Source organism: Oryctolagus cuniculus, chromosome 5, assembly GCF_051225735.1.
Source record: "Oryctolagus cuniculus isolate XC-2025 breed Fujian yellow rabbit chromosome 5, ASM5122573v1, whole genome shotgun sequence".
Taxonomy (NCBI): domain Eukaryota; kingdom Metazoa; phylum Chordata; class Mammalia; order Lagomorpha; family Leporidae; genus Oryctolagus; species Oryctolagus cuniculus.
The window spans coordinates 133,394,661-133,414,189 of record NC_142871.1 but is presented as its reverse complement, the minus strand read 5'-3'; the positions used below and the strand labels follow the sequence as shown (position 1 = coordinate 133,414,189).

General features: G+C 42.8%; 1 protein-coding gene across 2 annotated transcripts in view; it reads right to left on the bottom strand.

Moving 5' to 3' along the window:
- SLC26A8 (solute carrier family 26 member 8) overlaps positions 1-19,529 on the bottom strand; it is an 89,180-nt gene that overhangs the window by 39,256 nt on the left and 30,395 nt on the right. Inside the window, exons 1-3 of one of the 2 annotated variants that reach the window (XM_089334018.1) lie at positions 13,316-13,490; positions 12,471-12,620; positions 6,618-6,700 (exon numbers count right to left, since the gene is read on the bottom strand). In XM_089334018.1, the coding sequence (XP_089190144.1) occupies positions 6,618-6,700; positions 12,471-12,620; positions 13,316-13,387 (305 nt within the window). In that variant the 5' untranslated portion in view covers positions 13,388-13,490. Of the gene's footprint in view, positions 1-6,617; positions 6,701-12,470; positions 12,621-13,315; positions 13,491-19,529 lie in introns of those variants that run through there. The other variant, XM_089334017.1, reaches the window with a different exon arrangement.

The following is a 19,529-nucleotide window of genomic DNA, read 5'->3' as shown; positions in this document are numbered from 1 at the left end:
AGTAGTTCTAGGAAAGGCATGATAAATGCTTCATTTTTCTCCCTCATTTAACAATTTTCAAAATAATGAGTTGGGTTCCTAGCATTTTCCAAGGGCAAAAACAAATGAATTTATTATTTTAGAGGTTTTTTTGTATTCGTAGACTTAAGCATATTTGATGTATTTGGTCAGTAAGAGACTCAAGAAATCTACAGAATCAATGTAATCCAATAAAATTCCCATTGGCTCTCTTTGCCAAAGTGAAAAAAAAAAGCCAATTCTAAAACTTGTATGAAATTACAAGGGACTCTAAACAGCCAAAACGATCTTGAAAAGCAAGAACAAAGTTGAAGGACTCACATTTCCTGATTTCAAAACTTACTCCAAATCTATAATAATCAAACCTGGCATATGAATAGATGTATATAAATCAATGGAATAGCATGAAGAGTTCAGGAATAAACTCAAACATTTATGGTCAAATGATTTTTGGCAATGGTGCCAAGACCATTCAATCAGGAAAAAATATAGTGTCTTCACCAAATGGTTCTGGGACAACAGAATATTTACATGCATAAAATTGAAGTCAGATCCCTATCTCACAACATATGTAACAATTAACTCAAAATGGATCAAACACCTACATTTAAAAGCCAAAACTATAAAACTCTTAGAAGAAAACATAGGGGTAAATCTTGATGTCCTTGGATTTGGCAAAGAGAGATGACACCAAAAGCAAAAACAACAAAAGAAAAAAAAATTAGACTTCATCAAAATTAAAAACTTTTGTACTTCAAAGGATCTATCAAAAAAGTGAAGACAGGCCAGCGCCGCGGCTTACTAGGCTAATCCTCCACCTTGTGGCGCCGGCACACCGGGTTCTAGTCCCCGTCGGGGCGCCAGATTCTGTCCCTGTTGCCCCTCTTCCAGGCCAGCTCTCTGCTGTGGCCCAGGAGTACAGTGGAGGATGGCCCAAGTGCTTGGGCCCTGCACCCCATGGGAGACCAGGAGAAGCACCTGGCTCCTGGCTTTGGATCAGTGTGATGTGCTGGCCGTGGCGGCCATTGGAGGGTGAACCAACGGCAAAGGAAGGCCTTTCTCTCTGTCTCTCTCTCTCACTGTCCACTACTCTGCCTGTCAAAAAAAAAAAAAAAAAAAAGAAAAGAAAAAAGTGAAGACAACCTACAGAAAGGAAGAACAGGGCCAGCGCCGTGGCTCACTTGGCTAATCCTCTGCCTGTGAGGATTGGGGGGTGAACAAACAGAAGGAGGACCCTTCTCTCTGTCTCTCTCTCTCACTGTCTAACTCTATCTGTCAAATAAATAAAAAATAAAAAAAGAAAGGAAGAACATATTTGCAAATAATATATCTGATAAAGATCTGACAAACAACCCAATTAAAAATAGCCCAAGGACTTAAACAGACATTTCTCCGAAGAAGATAACACAAATGTGTAATAAGCACATGAAAAGTTACTCAATGTCATTAATCATCAGAGGGATGCAAATCAAGCCAGAGTTATAGTCTCCTCGGATGGCTATAATGAAAGAAAAAAAAATAACAGAAAATAATCATTGGTGAAGGTGTGGGAGAAACTGGAATCCTTGTGTATCACTAGTGGGAATTAAAACTGCACAGCTTCTGTTAAAAACAGTTTGACAGGTTTTCTTTCTTTTTTTTTTTTTTTTAAGATTTATTTATTTATTTGAAAGTCAGAATTACACAGAGAGAGAAGGTGAGGCATGGAGAGAGAGAGGTCTTCCATCCAATGGTTCACCCCCCCAACTGGCCGAAACAGCTGAAGCTGCGCCAATCCAAAGTCAGGAGCCAGCAGCTTCCTCCAGGTCTTCCCACGCGTGTGCAGGGGCCCAAGGACGTGGGCCATTTTCTACTGCTTTCCCAAGCCATAGAAGAGAGCTGGATAGGAAGAGGAATAGCAAGGAATAGCACCATTGAACTGGTGCCCACATGGGATGCTGGGCATCTGGGGAGTGAGCCAGAGGATGGAAGACCCCCCCCTCTCTCTCTTTCTCTCTCTCTCTCTGCCTCTGCCTCTATGTAACACTGTTTTTCAAATAAATTAATTAATTTTAAAAAAACATTGAAACATTCATTGACTGATGAATGGATAAACAAAATATGTAGATCCATACAATGGAATTTTACTCAGCCATAAATGCAACGGGTCTTCAAAAAGTTCACAGAAGTGAGTGTTATGAAAAATTATGCATGGATTTAAAAAATTGCACCAAAATAAACTTATCTTTTAAAATTCCATTTTCCATGACTGTTTTCAAACACCCTCATTATAATGTAATATTCACTGTATAACATAGATAAACCTTTAAAATATGCTAAATGAAAGAAGCCAGACCCCAAAAAATCACATTGTATGATCCCAGTTATATGAAATGTCCATGATAGGGAAGTCCATATAGATAGAAAGTAAATAAGTGGTGGCCCAGGGCTGTGAGGAAGAAAGTAATAATAGTTTTATTTAATAAATAGCATATTAAAATTGAATTTGTAGTAAAGACCCTTCCACAGTAAAAACTCTAGACACAAATATCTTCATTAATGAAGTCTACCAAATATTTGAGGAAGAAATAATGTCAACTCTTCCAGAAATTGAAAATGAAAGGATTCTTCTCTGACCTTTCTATAATGTCAACAACTTTGATACCAAAGTTATTAACATTAATATAACAAAAATATTAATATTAGAAAACATCAGATCAATACCTCTCATGAACATAAATACAAAAACTCTTACCATTTTAGTAAATCAGTATATGAAAGATAAGACACCAAGACTAAGTGGGGTTTATCCTAGGAAGCAATGGTGGTTTAACATTCGAAAATTAGTTACAATATTCAGGCAAAAAAACAAAAACAAAAGAAATACTGATGATTTTGGGAGAAGTATTGATTTTTTTTTTTTTTTTTTTTTTTGACAGGCAGAGTGGACAGTGAGAGAGAGACAGAGAGAGAAAGGTCTTCCTTTGCCGTTGGTTCACCCTCCAATGGCCGCCGCTGCAGCCGGCGCACCGCGCTGATCCTGGCAGGAGCCAGGAGCCAGGTGCTTTTCCTGGTCTCCCATGGGGTGCAGGGCCCAAGCACCTGGGCCATCCTCCACTGCACTCCCTGGCCATAGCAGAGAGCTGGCCTGGAAGAGGGGCAACCGGGACAGAATCCGGTGCCCCAACCGGGACTAGAACCCGGTGTGCCGGCGCCGCAAGGTGGAGGATTAGCCTAGTGAGCCACGGCGCCGGCTCTAAAGTATTGATTTTTTTCATAGATCCATACAGATAGAATTCTTTTTTTTTTTTTTTTTAAGCTGGATTGGGAATAGAGCAGCTGGGACTTGAAGAGGTGCCCCATATGGGATGCCAGCATCACAGGCAGTGGCTTTACCTGCTATGCCAAAACGCTAGCCCTGGTCTAACTCTTTAAACTTAATTTGGAGGGGCCGGCGCTGTGGTGTAGTGGGTAAAGCCACTGCCTGCAGTGCTGGCATCCCATATGGGCGCCGGTTCGAGACCCGCTGCTCCACTTCCGATCCAGCTCTCTGCTATGGCCTGGGAAAGCAGTGGAGGATGGTCCAAGTCCTTGGCCCCCTGCACCCATGTGGGAGACCCAGAAGAAACTCCTGGCTTCAGATCGGTGCAGCTTTGGCCATTGTGGCCAACTGGGGAGTGAACCAGTGGATGGAAGATCTTTCTCTCTCTCTCTCTCTCACTCTCTCTCTGCCTCTCCTTCCCTCTCCTCTGTGTAACTTTTTTTGACTTTCAAGTAAATAAATAAATCTTTAAATAAAAATTGGAAGCACAATATGCTTCATTTTCTATTTTTCTATATTATTTTCTAAGTCAGGAAAAAAGTCTACTAAATTATTTATTTATTTATTTATTTTAAATATGGCAGACTAGTTTGGCAGTGGAGATTTCTTTCTTTTTTTAAAAAAGGATGTATTTGTTTGAAAGGCAGAGAAGACCAAGGAGAAACAGAGACAGACAGACACAAGAGATCTTCCATCCTCTGGTTCACTGCCTAACTGCTCACAACAGCCAGGGCTGGACCAGGGAAAGCCAGAGCTCAGAATTCAATGTGGCTCATCCATGTGGGTGGCATGGACCCAAGTACTCGAGCCATCACACGCCATCTCCAAGGTGCATCAGCAGAGAGCTGAAATCAGAAGTGGAGTCAGGACCTGAACCCAGGACGCGGATGCAGGCATCCCCAAGTGTTGTCTTAACCACTGCGCCAAACATCCACCCTTTCTAAATGTTTTAAAGTTTGCTATTTCGAATATTTATTCCTTGGATTTTTCTATTACCAAAAACACAAACATGTGTGATGCAGTTGATTTACTTCTTAAAAAGTGTATAAAAATCTGGCCGACGCCACGGCTCAATAGGCTAATCCTCCACCTAGCGGCGCCGGCACACCGGGTTCTAGTCCTGGTCGGGGTGCTGGATTCTGTCCCGGTTGCCCCTCTTCCAGGCCAGCTCTCTGCTGTGGCCCGGGAGTGCAGTGGAGGATGGGCCCAAGTCGTTGGGCCCTGCACCCCATGGGAGACCAGGAGAAGCACCTGGCTCCTGGCTTCGGATCAGCGCGGTGTGCCGGCCGCAGTGCGCTGGCCGCGGCGGCCATTGGAGGGTGAACCAACGGCAAAGGAAGACCTTTCTCTCTGTCTCTCTCTCTCACTGTCCACTCTGCCTGTCAAAAAATTAAAAAATAAAATTAAAAAAGGAAGTTGAAAGCAATGTTTAAAACTAGATTTTTTTTAAAAAAATGCTCTTTTGTCTATCTATACCCTGAATCTATTAAGATAAGTAAACATTGGTTGTGTGGTTTTTAAGTCATTAACAACAGAAACATTCAAATAAGTGGTTATAATCAGAGACTTTGTAGTAAAACAGAAATGGGTTTAAATAGTAGTTATGCCAACTAACTAGCTGTGTGATATTGGACAAGTCATTTAAACTCGATAAGCCTTCATTTCCTCATCAAAGATATATCTATTTCATAGTATTACTGTAAGGTGTAAATGAAATAAAATAAGTATATAAAGTATCAATCCTATTATAGTTATTCTTTTTTCTGAGGGCAGACATAATGTTTTGATTACCTCTGTATTGTATTTTTAAATATATTTATATAAAAATAATTTATGTTTTTATTTATCTGAGAGGCAGTGAGACACACACACAAAGAGACAGAGAAAGCACTCCCAGCTGTTGGTCCACTCTCCAAATGCCTGTGAAGACCAGCTGTGGCTGGGCCAGGGCCAGACTCAGGAGCTGGGAACTCAGTCCAGGTCTGCCATGAGGGTGGCAGGGACACAATTACTTGAGTTATCATCGCCACTTACCTCCCTGAGTCTCCACGGGTGGGAACCTGGGGTCAGGAATTGAATCTAGGCGCTCTGATGTGGGGCATGGGAATCTTGTTTTGTTTTTGTTTTTGAAGATTATTTATTTATTTGAAAGTCAGTGTTACAGAGAGAGAGGGAGAGACAGAGGCAAAGAGAAAGATGATCCATCTGCTGGTTTACTCCCAAATGGCTACAACGGCCAGGGCTGGGCCAGGCTGAAGCCAGGAGACAGGCGCTACGATCTGGGTCCTCCACGTGGGTGCAGGGGCCCAAGTATTTGTGCTATCCTTCTCTGCTTTTCCAGGCACATTAGCAGGGAGCTGGATCTGAAGAGGAGCGGCCAGGACTGGAACCAGCGCCCACATGGGATGCCAGCACTACAGACAGTGGCTTAACCCACTGTGCCACAGTGCCAGCTCTAGTAAATCTTAACTACAGGGCTAAATGTCTGCTCCTTGCTCATTTTTTTAAGCTAATAAAATTTCAAATGGATTTAGCCATCATCAGCCTTCATTGAGAACTGATAGGATATGATATTAGTTCAACTGAGTTGCCCAAATTTTGTTCCCCTGGAGTTGCAGGATTCCCTACTGTCCAACATGCGGAAATGAGCAATGCTCTTCAAAAGGCTGCCTCTGAGTCACGAGAGTAAAGTACACTGCCTTTCTTAGCTAATATGATGGACCAGTTCAAGGCTAAAAATTATAGCTTCCTAATAGAAACAAGCATGAGGCCCCATAGACATTGGTAGAACTTATGATGTAAGTTAGTTGTTTGTCCTTAAGAATTCCATATGCCAGATATTGAAAGACAACTTTCCACCAAGAATAAGAAAATAACATTGCTCAAGGGCACCAGTTCAGTCTCAACAGGCAAAGGCCAGATGAATGTTCATCCCCTGAACACTGAGCCCACGGAGAGAGGCTGGGAGAGCAGGGGCAGCTCCTGTCCCACCATCAAGAGTTAATCAGAGGGCCTGTCCTGCACTATGGGGAAAAAAAGTCAGACTTCCTGATGTTTAGTGCATGCAGCAGTCTTCCTGGCAAAGGGGACTGATGCAACTACAAGAAGAGAGACAGAGTCTGACCAGGGAAAAAGACTAGGAGTGGCCTTAGCCCTTCTCTCATGAACATCTGTGTTACAGAATGCATTGGCTGTGGCCAGGGACTGCTAGTGGAGAACAGCAATCAGGCTGCACGATCAGAGGCTAAGAGTGGACATCAGGAAGGGAACAGCAGTGCTGAGAAGTGAGATTACCCACCTATAAGGAATCATCTCAGTGAGCGTCCTGCTGTTTTCTGTGGCCATGCTTATGTTGTTTGCAATCATACTGAAGCCAAGAATCTGTAGAAGGTAAAGGAAATAAAGAGGCATGTGAGTATTTAAAGATCGCGCATTGCTTCCGAAGCAGAGGCACCCACAGTCTGCGGTGGACAGAAAATGAAATCTGTGGTAGTTCCTATGCATGAAAGAGAAAGAGGCGGGGCCCGTTTAGTGGCGTGAGCAAGCAGAAGTCCTCTCTGATGCTTTGGTTCTGTCGGCTCCCTTTGGCATCGTAGCCAGAATGCAGATCAGCTTCAGCCTTGATCTCTGACACAACCATGGGAACAAATGAATGCCCTGGACCTCTCCCTCCTAACCAACTTTAAACACCTAGAACAGTGCAAACCTCGAAGCCTGGCAGCTTCAAGGTCTCCGTTTGATAAGGCTTGGGTGGGATTGCTGGGGTATATAAAGTCAGAATCATATGACTAACCCTTAATAATATAGAACACCATTTGATAGCACAAAGAAAAAGGCATTCAGTAAAGCAATTATCTGCTTCCCCTTCCCCCACCCTTTCATTTACTTCTAAAAATGCCAATTCTCCCTCTTTCAGCTGGAAGGAAAACAGACCACCTAGCAGGTGATACACCCTGTGAAAGTCTCCCATCAAAGCGAATTATACCAGAGATAGGAGACTACAATTCCCAGGCTTTAGGATAACACTATATAACTGTTTCACTCCATTCTCCCTGCCAACACAGAAGTCTTTCCTCGGCATCTACTCCGAGGGTTTGACCAGACCCTCAGCGGGCTCCTGAGATGCTGCAATCAGACGGGTACCCCAGGAGGCCTACAGACCAGGATGGAAAGAGGAATCCGGAACTCTACTTGGGTCAGGAGACAGTCTTGGTCTTTAGATAGCTAAAATACAAGAAGTATGTAAGTGGCCAGGGAACTCTTTTTACGTCCAGTGTACTTGCTCAAAAGGAAAATGAAGAAAGCATAAACAAAAATTGAACAGCAGAAATCAATCACCCAAGGATAATATGGTTCACATTTTAAAAATACTTACTAAGAAACATATTTATGTATGTATATACATAAATTATTATTTTTTTGACAGGCAGAGTTAAGTAGTGAGAGAGAGAGACAGAGAGAAAGGTCTTTCTTCCGTTGGTTCACCCCCCAAATGGCCGCAACGGCGGGTGCATTGCGCCGATCCAAAGCCAAAAGCCAGGTGCTTCCTCCTGGTCTCCCATGGGGTGCAGGGCCCAAGGACCTGGGCCATCCTCCACTGCCTTCCTGGGCCACAGCAGAGAGCTGGACTGGAAGAGGAGCAATCAGGACAGAACCAGTGCCCATCCAGGACTAGAACCCGGAGTACTGGCGCCGCAGGCGGAGGATTAGCCTAGTGAGCCGCAGTGCCGGCCAATATATACATAAATTATTAACATAGGGTATGTATAATACTTACAGCTAAGGGACTTTTAATTGTTAGTATATGAGGGATTTTCAAAAGGTTCATGGAAGGCAGGCACTTGGCCTAGTGGCTAAGATGCCATTGGAATGCATGTATCCCACATCAGAGCTTCAGGGCTTGAGTCTTGGCTCTGTTCCCAGTTCCAGCCTGCTATTAATATGCACCCTGTGAGGCAGCAGGTGATGGGAGACTTGGGTTAAACTATTAGTTCTCAGCTTTGGCCTGGCCCAACCCTAGCCATTGTGGGCATTTGGGAACTAAGCCAATGACTGAGAGCTCTCTTTCTCTCTCAGATAAGTAAATAAATAAATGTTTTTAAATTAAAAAAAAGTGTTCATGGAAACCCGAATATTATGAAAAAAAAACTATGCATAGATTTCAAAAAGTTTTTACACTAAAATCTATTTTTGTTAACTCGTTATAGCATGTCTGAATTGGATCTAGTTTGAAGCACTAAGAAAGCTAAGACATCAGTTTGAAAAGAGCTCCTACCAGAGCAACATGAATTCAAGCAAGAACAAATATCAAATGTATGATGAAGGCTGGGTGCAGGAATGGTGAAATTACTGATGCTCTATGAAAAGTTTAGAGTTGGGGCCAGTGCAGTGGCACAGCAGGTTAAAACCCGGGCCTAGAGCGCCGGCATCCCATATGGGCGCCAGTTCTAGTCCCGGCTGCTCCTCTTCCAATCCAGCTCTCTGCTATGGTCTGGGATAGCAGTGGAAGATGGTCCAAGTCCTTGGGCCCCTGCACTCTTGTGGGAGACCCGGAAGAAGCTCCTGGCTCCTGGCTTCGGATCTGCACAGCTCTGGCTGTTGAGGTCATCTGGGGAGTGCACCAGCAGATGGAAGACCTCTCTCTCTGTCTCTACCTCTCTCTGCAATTCTATCTTTAAAATAGATAAAATAAATCTTTAAAAAAAAAAAAGAAAGAAAAGCTTAGAGTTAAAATGCCCCCAAAGGAATTGGCAGTTTACAAATGGATACTTTAAGAAAGGCTGAGACAATGCTGAAGATGAAGCCAGCAGTGGCAGATTATCCACATCAGTTTCAAGGAGGAAATTAATTTTGTTCACGCCCTAAGTTAAGACTGAGGACAATTATCAGCAGAAACGATGGCCAACACCATAAGCATCTCAACTGATTCATCTTGCACCATTTCTGACTGAAAACTAAAGTACAGCCAACTTCCTCCTCAATGGGTGCCAAAAGCGTTGTGTTCAGATCAGCTGCAGACAAGAGTGGAGCTTTCGATGGACATTTTAAACACATGAGATCAGGATCCTGAGGCATTTCTTTAAAGAACTGTAAGAGGAGACAAAACATGGCTTTACCAGTGGGATCCTGAAGACAAGGCACAATCAAAGCAATGGCTCTCAAGAGGTGGAAATTATCCAGTCAAAACAAAACTGAGTGGTAGAGAACAGAGGTCATGGCATTTTGCTCAACGCTCAAGGCATTTTGCTTGTTGACTTTCTGGAGGGCCAAAGAACAATAACATCAGCTGTTATGAAAGTGTTTTGAGCACGTTAGCCAAAGCTTTAGCAGAAAACAGCCTGGGAAGGCCGCACCAGAGAGTTCTTATCCACCATGGCAATGCTGATTCCTCTCTCCAAACATGTGCGATTTGGCAAGTTTCAGTGGAAATCATTATTCATGCACCTTACTATCCTGATTTTGCTACTCCTGACTTCTTTTTGTTTCCCAACCTAAAAAAAAAAATCTTTAAATGGCACCCATTTTTCTTGAACCAATAATGTAAAAAGTATTTATTGACATGGTTGATTCCTCAAGACCCAGTTCTTTAGGGATGGTCTATATGGCTGGCATCATCACTTACAAAAGTGTCTTGACCTTGATAGAGCTTATGTTGAGAAACATAAAATTTACATATTTTTAAGTTGTGTCTTAATTCCATTTCCCCACAAACCTTTCGAAGTCTCCTCATATTCTACTTGATTCCCAGATGCTGCCTTGACATTTTTCCTAAATGTTTGAGCCTACTGACTTTAGGACAGATTGATGGGAGGGTGCTGTTTCCACCAGTACATCTAAAGTTTAATTCTTTTTTTTTTTTTTGGACAGGCAGAGTTAGACAGTGAGAGACAGAGACAGAGAGAAAGGTCTTCCTTCTGTTGGTTCACCCCCCAAATGGCCACTACAGCCGGCGTGCTGCATCGATCCGAAGTCAGGAGCCAGGAATCCTGGTCTCCCATGCAGGTGCAGGGCCCAAGCACTTGGGTCATCCTCCACTGCCCTCCTGGGCCACAGCAGAGAGCTGGCCTGGGACAGAATCCGGTGCCCCAACCGGGACTAGAACTCCGTGTGCCGGCGCCACAGGCAGAGGATTAGCCTAGTGAGCCACGGCGCCGGCCTCCACCAGTACATCTAAACGAAGTTTCCCGACAGATGAGAAGCTTTCCGTACCCTAAGCCATAGCAGCACCCTTCCTCCCTCCCATTTTCCCCACTACCAGGGTAAACAGGAAAGTCCTTTCCTGGTTCTAACCTACATCTCTCATTCCTACTATGTGGCAGAAAGTGTGTCTCCATTACTTGAGTTATCGTATGTATAAGTTGTAGGCTTAAGGATCTGTGAGTACACAAAAATGTTTAATACACAAAATGCAATAATTCTAAGACTCCCATTCATTTTATCATTGGACCTGTTTCCTCCCCCAACTCACACCATAGTGCATCATTGCTATTTATAGCACTCCCCAAAGGAATATCTTAACTCTGACTCGCCAGCCCATCTGTCATCCCTGACTCCCCTCCCCAGACTCCATCTACACATTGTTCCCTGAGCTCTAGGGCACTGCCATTCATGTCTGGAGTTTTGAAAAGTCCTTTGTAAAAGCAGCCTTTCAGCTTCTGGGCTTTATAAATGAATAGTTTTTCAACCACTCAAAGAAGTAAGACTAGGCTCCTTCATAGGAAGTCAACAACAGGGATCAGACAGAGTTTGGTCTGAGGTCCCAGAGCAAAGTGTTTCATTCTTGAAGAGGATCAACTCAAATAAGCTAGGGATAGCATAGGTTATGCTATGGGGACTTACAAGCCATGAGATGTTAGGTAACACATTCAACACCCAAAGTCCGTTTGGGGTCAGAGCTTCTCTGTAAACAGCACCTCTGGCCTCCTGGCAAACTGCGCTTGGGAGCTCCGTTATCTTAACATCCTGCCCGGAAGATCAGTGCAGCAAGAGAAGAAAGGACGGGAGAACTCACACCTATTCTCCTTTGCTGTGGCTCCAAGTCACAGCGTCCTCCCAACACAAGAGAGCCTGGGACATGCAGGGGAGCAGGGACAGTGGAACTGGAAATATCTTTGCCACAGAACACTTGTTAAGGGAAAAATAATTCTCATGAGCACCCAAGAATTCAGTATTTCCATATGAGAAAGACTCACTTTAAAAACCTGATCTTTCTTTATGAAAATGTCTTCATCACTGTGAAAAATAACTTACAGATATAAAAGATACATGTTAATATATTTTTTAAAAAGAAACAAGAAGCATTATTATTATTAGACAGCCCTAGCCCTTGCTACTTACTAGTGATATAAGCATAAGAATTAGAAAAAACTATCAATTCATCTGCCTCAATTTCTTTACTGGAGCACAGTGAGAATAAAAGGAGGCTAAATAACAGTATGGTTTCAACTATATTAATACAGAAATAAAACTTCTACATAGATTACAGAGATTTGCCAGCACTGGGGATAGGGCTTTCATCATGCATTTGAAATAAGAAAGGAGTAACCGAAAACATAAAAATGTCAATAGTAGTTGACTTTGGATAGTGCGAGGAGGTAGCTAGATCTATTACACAGCATGGTAACTAGTTAATAATAGTGTGTTCTATACTTGAAAATTGCCAAGATGGTAGATTTTAAATATTATCACAACAAAATATAATTTTGTGAGGTAATGAGTGGTCTTCAAAGAGTTCACAGAAAATGCATATTTTGAAAAAATTGCATAAATTTCAAAATCTTTTGCATCAAAATAAGCTTACTTTTAAATTCCATTTCTCGTGAACTTTTTAAAGTGCCCTTTTACTTTGATCAGCTTGATTTAATCATTTCACAATGTGTACGTGCATGAAAAGCACCACATTGTACCAGTAAATAATACAATTTCTATTTGTCAACTAAACCAAAAATAAGCATATTTTACAAATATGAGAATAGGCATACATTCATTTAAAATTAAATGTATTTGGCATTGACACAATTTGGCAAATACTTTTTAAAAATTCTTACTTTTATTGTCTCCCATGAACTTTTGTCTCCCTAGGTGATTTGCTTTTTTATTTAAATTTTTTTTCAAAAAATAGGTGAATTTGGGACATCAAAAAACTACCTACCAGAAGTAATTCCATGGGAAACTCGATGGGATACCGATTGAAAGAAATTCTGACACACTTGTTGATTCTCAGAGCAACAACAGCAGTTAGAAATAGTAGGATGCTGGTGGAATTGGCTTTTGGGAGAGCTACACAGTAGTTAATTATGTTCTGAAAGAAAACAAATTCACATGGTCTTAGAAAGGGACCTTTCTATGATAATTGCCTAAATCTAGAAAATCACTCTTTCTACACTAACTCTACAGTGCTGCTGGGCACAGAGGGCAAGCACAGGGGAAGGGCAGATGTGTAATTCTTTCTAAGTTGAAAAAGATACGCTTACAGAAAAGAGACAGCAGTGTTCCAGCAGGAGAGAAGACACTTCATATGCTTCAGTGCAATAGAAAGGACCCAGGACTTCTGAGTGCTAGCTTACGCGTGAGTAATTTTCCCAGACCACGCATGTTGGTTAGCTTAGCTCCTACGTCATTCTTGCATTCCGAATGACTTCATATTTCATTTTCTTTAGATGTTTTGGGATGCTTGCCTGTTATGAGGCATGCAATGATAAGAATTATGATCAATAAATTATCTTAAAGATAGAATTTTAAAGTAAATTATGTTAGTTTAAAAGACTAGGCTGAAATGGCAATGCAACTGAGAACATGGTCCAGCTAGCATCTACAATTAACCAAGACCTTAAGTCCAGAAGAGACGAGACTAATTGTAGTACCCCCTTAACTGAGATGCCTGTTGGGTGTGTCTCTTTATAGACACCGGTGGGAGTCTCTTGACTTGGATCCGTTTCTCTTTGGAGGCAAGGGGAGGGACATTTGTGACCCTAGGTGGGGGTTGCCATTACTCACATAGAAGAAAGCGATGGGACCAGCATGGAAACTGATCATAATGCCGAAGATGCAAGTCAGCTGGGACAGCATGATGTGCAGAGCCGTAGCAGCCAGGTAAGCACTGACTGCAGCCTCCGGAAGGTAAGTGGCCACGAAGCCAAAACCCAACAAACCCAAGATTAGCTGCAGAGGTTTGGATGGAAAAGAAAACCAAAGTGAGGCAGAATGTCATCCAGCCAGCAAGGGTACCCATGGGACTCTCCGAAGGCCCAGTGGCCCCTTCTCAGAAAGGAGGTTTCCAATAAAAATGTTAGGGTAGACCTCTCTGAGAACTCTTGGATTTCTCTTTTTCTAATAAACAGAAACTGATAAGGTGGGTCCTTGAGTGTTGATTCAGACAAGGTAGTAGGCCACACTTTCTCCTTTCTTGAAACGCGAGCACTGTGAGCTCACTTAGTTGAGATCTTGCCCTACATCGACTGCCCTCTGGGCTGCCAGGGAGGAAGCGGTGATGAGATGATCAGAACAAGTGCTAGTCTTTTCCAAGGCCCTTCTATTCGGTGCATCCATAGCCTTTTCAATGAGCTGTTCACATTCTGTAGGTAACACAGCTTTGCACAAAAGGAAAAGACAATTCAAACCAACTGGGGTCCAGCTAACACTTCTTGGCCTTCAACTCTTATTTTTACTAAGAATGCTTAAGTCTTCAGAGTTAGGTATGTCCTGAAGACACAATTACAGCATTTTACATGTGCACATGTATATTAAGATGTAAATGTATGTTATATAACACATAATAACCCCCCCACACAGGAACCAAAAGGATAGACAACAAACTTAACAAAAGTTAACTTTGGGGAACGGGAGTGGAGGCTAGTGACAACATTTTCGAAGTTTATATACTTTTTACTGTTTGAATTTTTTTTTTTTTTTGTAATATACATGTCCCTCTTTTATAAAAAAAATACAATTAGAAGATTGATAAAGAGTAATCACTAATCCCTTTAAGAACATAGGTTAAGAAAACTGGCCCAGGGGCTGGCGCTGTGGCGCAGCGGGTTAAAGCCCTGGCCTGAATCGCTGACATCCCATATGGGCGCGGGTCCTAGTCCTGGCTGCTCCTCTTCCTATCCAGCTCTCTGCTTTGGCCTGGGATTTCAGTGGAAGATGAACCAAGTCCTTGGGTCCCTGCATGCACATGGGAGACCCAGAAGAAGCTCCTGGCTCCTGGTTTCGGATCTGCACAGCTCCGGCCGTTGTGGCCTTCTGGGAAGTGAACCAGCAGATGGGAGACCTCTCTCTGTCTCTACCTCTCTCTGTAACTCTGTCTTCCAAATAAATAAAATTAAAAAAAGAAAAGAAAAGAAAATTAGCCCAGTTCAATGAAGACGCTTCAGTAAGAAAGGGAGAGATGAATAAAAAGGAAGCCTAGAAGCCTACCATACTATCATCACCACTTCACCTTCCACCGCACTAGAAGCACTTAGAAAATAAACTTTGGGGGCTGGTGCTGTGGTGTAACAGGTAAAGTCGCTGCCTGCAGTGTCGGCATCCCATATGGACACCGGTTCAAGTCCAGGTTGCTCCACGTCTGATCCAGTTCCCTGCTATGGTCTGGGAAAGCAGTAGAAGATGGCCCAAGTCCTTGGGCCCCTACACCCACATGGGAGACCCCAAAGAAACTCCTGGCTCCTGGCTTCAGATTGGCTCAGCTTCAGTCATTGTGGCTATTTGAGGAGTGAACCAGGGAATGGAAGACCTCTCTCTCTCTGCCTCTCCTTCTCTCTCTGTGTAACTTTGACTTTCAAATGAATAAATATTTTTAAAAAAATAAGAAAAGAAACTTTGAACAATAAATTTTGATTTTGTTTCAAAGCCTACAGGCAGCCAGGCATCATGGCTCCCTTACTCTCCTGTCATCACTGCCAAATATGCCCTTTTACTCTAGGCAGGCCTTTCTGCTCCCTGGTGTTTGTATGTTTAGCTGATTCCTACTCGCATGCTTATGCACGAACTCCATTTTTTTTTTTTTTTATCTCTGCCAATCCAGATCCATCATCATCACCTCTTTCAAGAACTCCATAAAATTCTTTTTCTTTAGGAGGTATGCTGAAAAGAACCTGGTTTTTGGGGTTGGAGAAGTTGGCTTCCAGCATGGTCCTGCCACTTACTGATTTATGTGAGGAGGGACAGGGTAACTAATGCCCTGAGTCTCAGTTTCTGCATCCATAGAACGTGACTAGCAGCAAATGCACAGTATTTTATATGGAATGAATTATATGCTACGGGTAACACACCTACCTCAACTCTGAAAACAGTCACAGATGCAAATGCATACCATTCACTTTTCCTGTTACCCCCCTTTTCCACCTTATCAATGACAAACATCTATAAGTACCACGGAATTCTTCCTTGCCCACTGTGATATGGCATCGGATTCCATGTTACGGTGATATTTGAAGCAGACACTGTCAGTCAGAGCTGGCCTGCGAGACAAAACCTTGCCATTCTTACAGAAAGCAAGTACTAAATGCTGAAAGTAAGGGTTCAATAAAGAGTTGTTGTTTCCTTCCTAGACAACTCCGAATGTAACTAAACTTATTCTTTTACTTCATGTTCTTTTGGCACTGAATTCTTTGCTTTTATGAATATTATTTTGCATTTTAAGATTAATTAGAGGGGCTGGTGCTGTGGCATAGGTCAAGCCACTGCCTGCAGTACCACCATCCCACATATGCTCTACTTTGTGTCCCGGCTGTTCCACTTCCAATCCAGCTCCCTGTTAACGTGCCGGGGAAAGCAGTGAAAGATGGCCCAAGTGCTTGGGCCCCTGCCACCCACATGGGAGATCTGAATTAAGCTCATGGCTCCTGGCTTCAGCCTGGCCCATCCCCAACCATTGAGGTCATTTGGGGAGTGAATCAGTGGATGGAAGATCTTTCTCTCTCTCTCTCTCTCTCTCGCTCTACCTCTCTACTTCTCTCTCTCTCTCTCTCTCTACCTGTAAAATAAATCTCTTTTAAAAAAGATTAATTAATTAGAACATGGGTTCTGAAAGCAGACAACTTTGAAACTGATTTTCAGTTTGGCATCTTACTGGCTGTGTGACCTTGTATCCTTAAAATACGGTCCATCGTAACACCTACTCTCATAAAGAAGGTTGTAAGGATTGAGTGAGGTAACCCACGTGAAGTGCTTAGAACAGCTACAAACACATAGCAATAAATGTTAGCTATTATTATTACTATCTAGTTCAGACTTTATTTTTATATTATGCTTTGTTAGATAATTGTAGATGGACATGTAACTATAAGAAACAATACAGACAGGTCCATGTACTCCCGGTTCCCCTTGACAATCTCTTGATTTCTTCTTCATTCCTGAAGGATATTTTCACTGGATATGGGATTTTGGGTTGACAGTCTTTCAGCACCTGAGACACACTGTGCTTCTTCCTTCTGGCTTTCATGATTTCTGATGAGAAATGTGCTGTCATTTGAATTGTTTTTCTCTTATAAGTAAAGTCTTGTTCTCTTGCTGCTTTCAAGATTTTTTTCCTATGTCTGTAGTTTTCAGAAATTTGGCTATGATTTGTCTCAGTGTGGATTTTTATAGGTTTCCCTAAGCGACTTCAATCAGTAGGTTTATATCTAAAAATTTGAATTTTTTCAGCTTTTATTTCAACTCTGTCTTCCTTTCCATCTCTTCCTAAGTCTCCCTCTTTTAAAAGATTTATTTATTTATTTATTTGAAAAACAGAGAGAGAGGGAGAGACGAGGAGAGATATTTTCCATCTCCTGGGACACTCCCCAGATGGCTGTAATAGCCAGTACTGTGCTAGGCTGAATTCAAGAACTTCATCCAGGTTCCCCACGTGGGTGGCAGGGGCCCAAGGACTTAGGCCATCTTCTGCTACTCTCCCCAGGCCATCAGCAGGGAGCTGGATCAGAAGTGGAGAAGCCAGGACATGAACTGATGCCTAAATGCAATGCCGGTATTGCGGATATAGCTTTACCTGCTACACCACAACACCAACCCCTTCCATGACACAAATGTTAGATGTTTTGTTATAGGGGCCGGCACTGTGGCACAGTAGGCTAAGCCTGCGCTTGCAGCAATGACAGTTGCCAGTTCGTGTCCCGGCTGCTCCTCTTCCGATCCAGCTCTCTGCTAATGACCTGGGAAAGCAATGGAAGATGACCCAAGTGTTTGAGCCCCTGCACCTACATGGGAGACCAAGAAGAAGCTCCTGGTTCCTGGCTTCGTATCGGCCCAGCTCCAGCTGTTGAGGCCATTTGGGGAGTGAACCAGCAGATGGAAGACCTTTCTCTTTGTTTCTCCCTGTCTTTCTGTAACTCTACCTCTAAAATAAATAAATAAAACCTTGTGGTTTCTTTTAAGATTTATTTATTTACCTGAAAGTCAGAGTTATAGAGAGAGAAGAGAGAGAGAGAGAAAGAGAGATTTCCCAACTGTTGGTTCACTCACCAAATGGCCGCAATGGCTGGGGCTGGGCCAGGCTGAAGCCAGGAGTTTTATCTGGATCTCCCATGTGGGTGCAGGGACTCAAAGACCTGAGTCATCCTTTGCTGTTTTCCCAGGCCATTAGCAAGGAGCTGGATAGAAAGTGGAGCAGCTATGGGCACTGGTTCTAGTCCCGGCTGCTCCTCTTCCAATCCAGCTCTCTGCTGTGGCCCGGGAAGGCAGTAGAAGATGGCCCAAGTGCTTGGGCCCCTGCACTGGTTTTGGGAGATCAGGAAGAAGCACCTGGCTCCTGGCTTTTGATTGGTGCAGTTCCAGCCATTGAGGCCATTTGAGAAGTGAACCAATGGGAGGAAGACCTTTCTCTCTGTCTCTCTCTCTCTCTCACTGTCTGTAACTCTACCTCTCAAATAAATACATAAATAATTTAAAAAAAAAAAAAAAAAGAAAGTGGAGCAGCTGGGACTCAAACCAGTAACCAAATTGGATGTCAGCATTGCAGATGGCAGCTTAACTCACTGCACCACAGTTCCAGCCCCAGTAAATAAATTCCTTTAAAAAAAAAAAAAAGATGTTTTGTCACTGGGCTCTGAGGTTCCATTTTTTTTCCAGTTTATTTTCTCACTGTTGTTCAGAGTGAGTAATTTTTATTATTATTTATTTTTATTATTTTTCTTCAAGTTCATTGATTTTTTCCTCTGTTCCCTCCATTCTGCCACTAATCCCATACTTTGAATTTTTTATTTCAGTTATTGTATTTTTCAGTTCTAAAATTTTTATTCAGTTCTTTTTATCTTCTATTTGTTTGCTGAAAGTTTCTAGTTTTTCATTTGTTTCAATCATGCTCATACTATTTTTAGGATGGCTGCTTTTAAAATATTTTCCAGGTAATTCTAACATCTCTGTTAATATTATTATTGGCATTTGTTACTGTCTTCTTGCATTTAAGTTGAAATTTTCTTGGCCTTTGGTATGACAAATGACTTTACTGAAGCCTTGACATTTCGGGTACCGTGTTTTGCAACTCAAGTTCTTACTTAAACCTTTAGCTTTATTTATCTTATTTTTGACAAAGGTCTGGAAGGAAGAGAGGAGAATGTTGCTGGGTAAAGATAGCAGCCCAGCCTCCCTGCTTTGGCTTCCTTAACACCTGAAACAGTAGGGACTTGGTACAGTCTGGATGAGGTTTGTCCCCCATGTGTTGAAAGCTTAGTCCTCAGGGTGGTGATATTGAGAAGAGAGAGAATTATTAAGAGTTGAGGCCAGGGCCAGCACTGTGGCATAGTAGGTAAAGCCACCGCCTGCAGTGCCGGCATCCCATGTGGGCACCAGTTCGAGTCCTGGCTGCTCCACTTCCAATCCAGCTCTCTGCTTTGGCCTGGAAAGCAGTAGAAGATGGCCCAAGTCCCTGGACCCCTGCATCAATGTGGGAAAACCCGGAGGAAGCTCCTAGTTTCTGGCTTCAGATCAGCACAGCTCTGGCCATTGTAGCCAACTGGGGAGTGAACCAGTGGATGGAAGATGTCTCTCCCCCTACCCCACCGCCTCTCCTTCTCTCTCTGTGTGGCTCTGACTTGCAAATAAATCTTAAAAAAAAAAAAAAAAAAAGCCAGTTGAGGGAGGCCTAGCTGGAGATACTTGAACCACTGGGAGTGTGTCCTCAGAAGGGACTGTGGGACCTCCATCTTTCTCTGGCTTCCTCTTTCAAGATGAGATTTCTTCCACACACACACACACACACACACACACA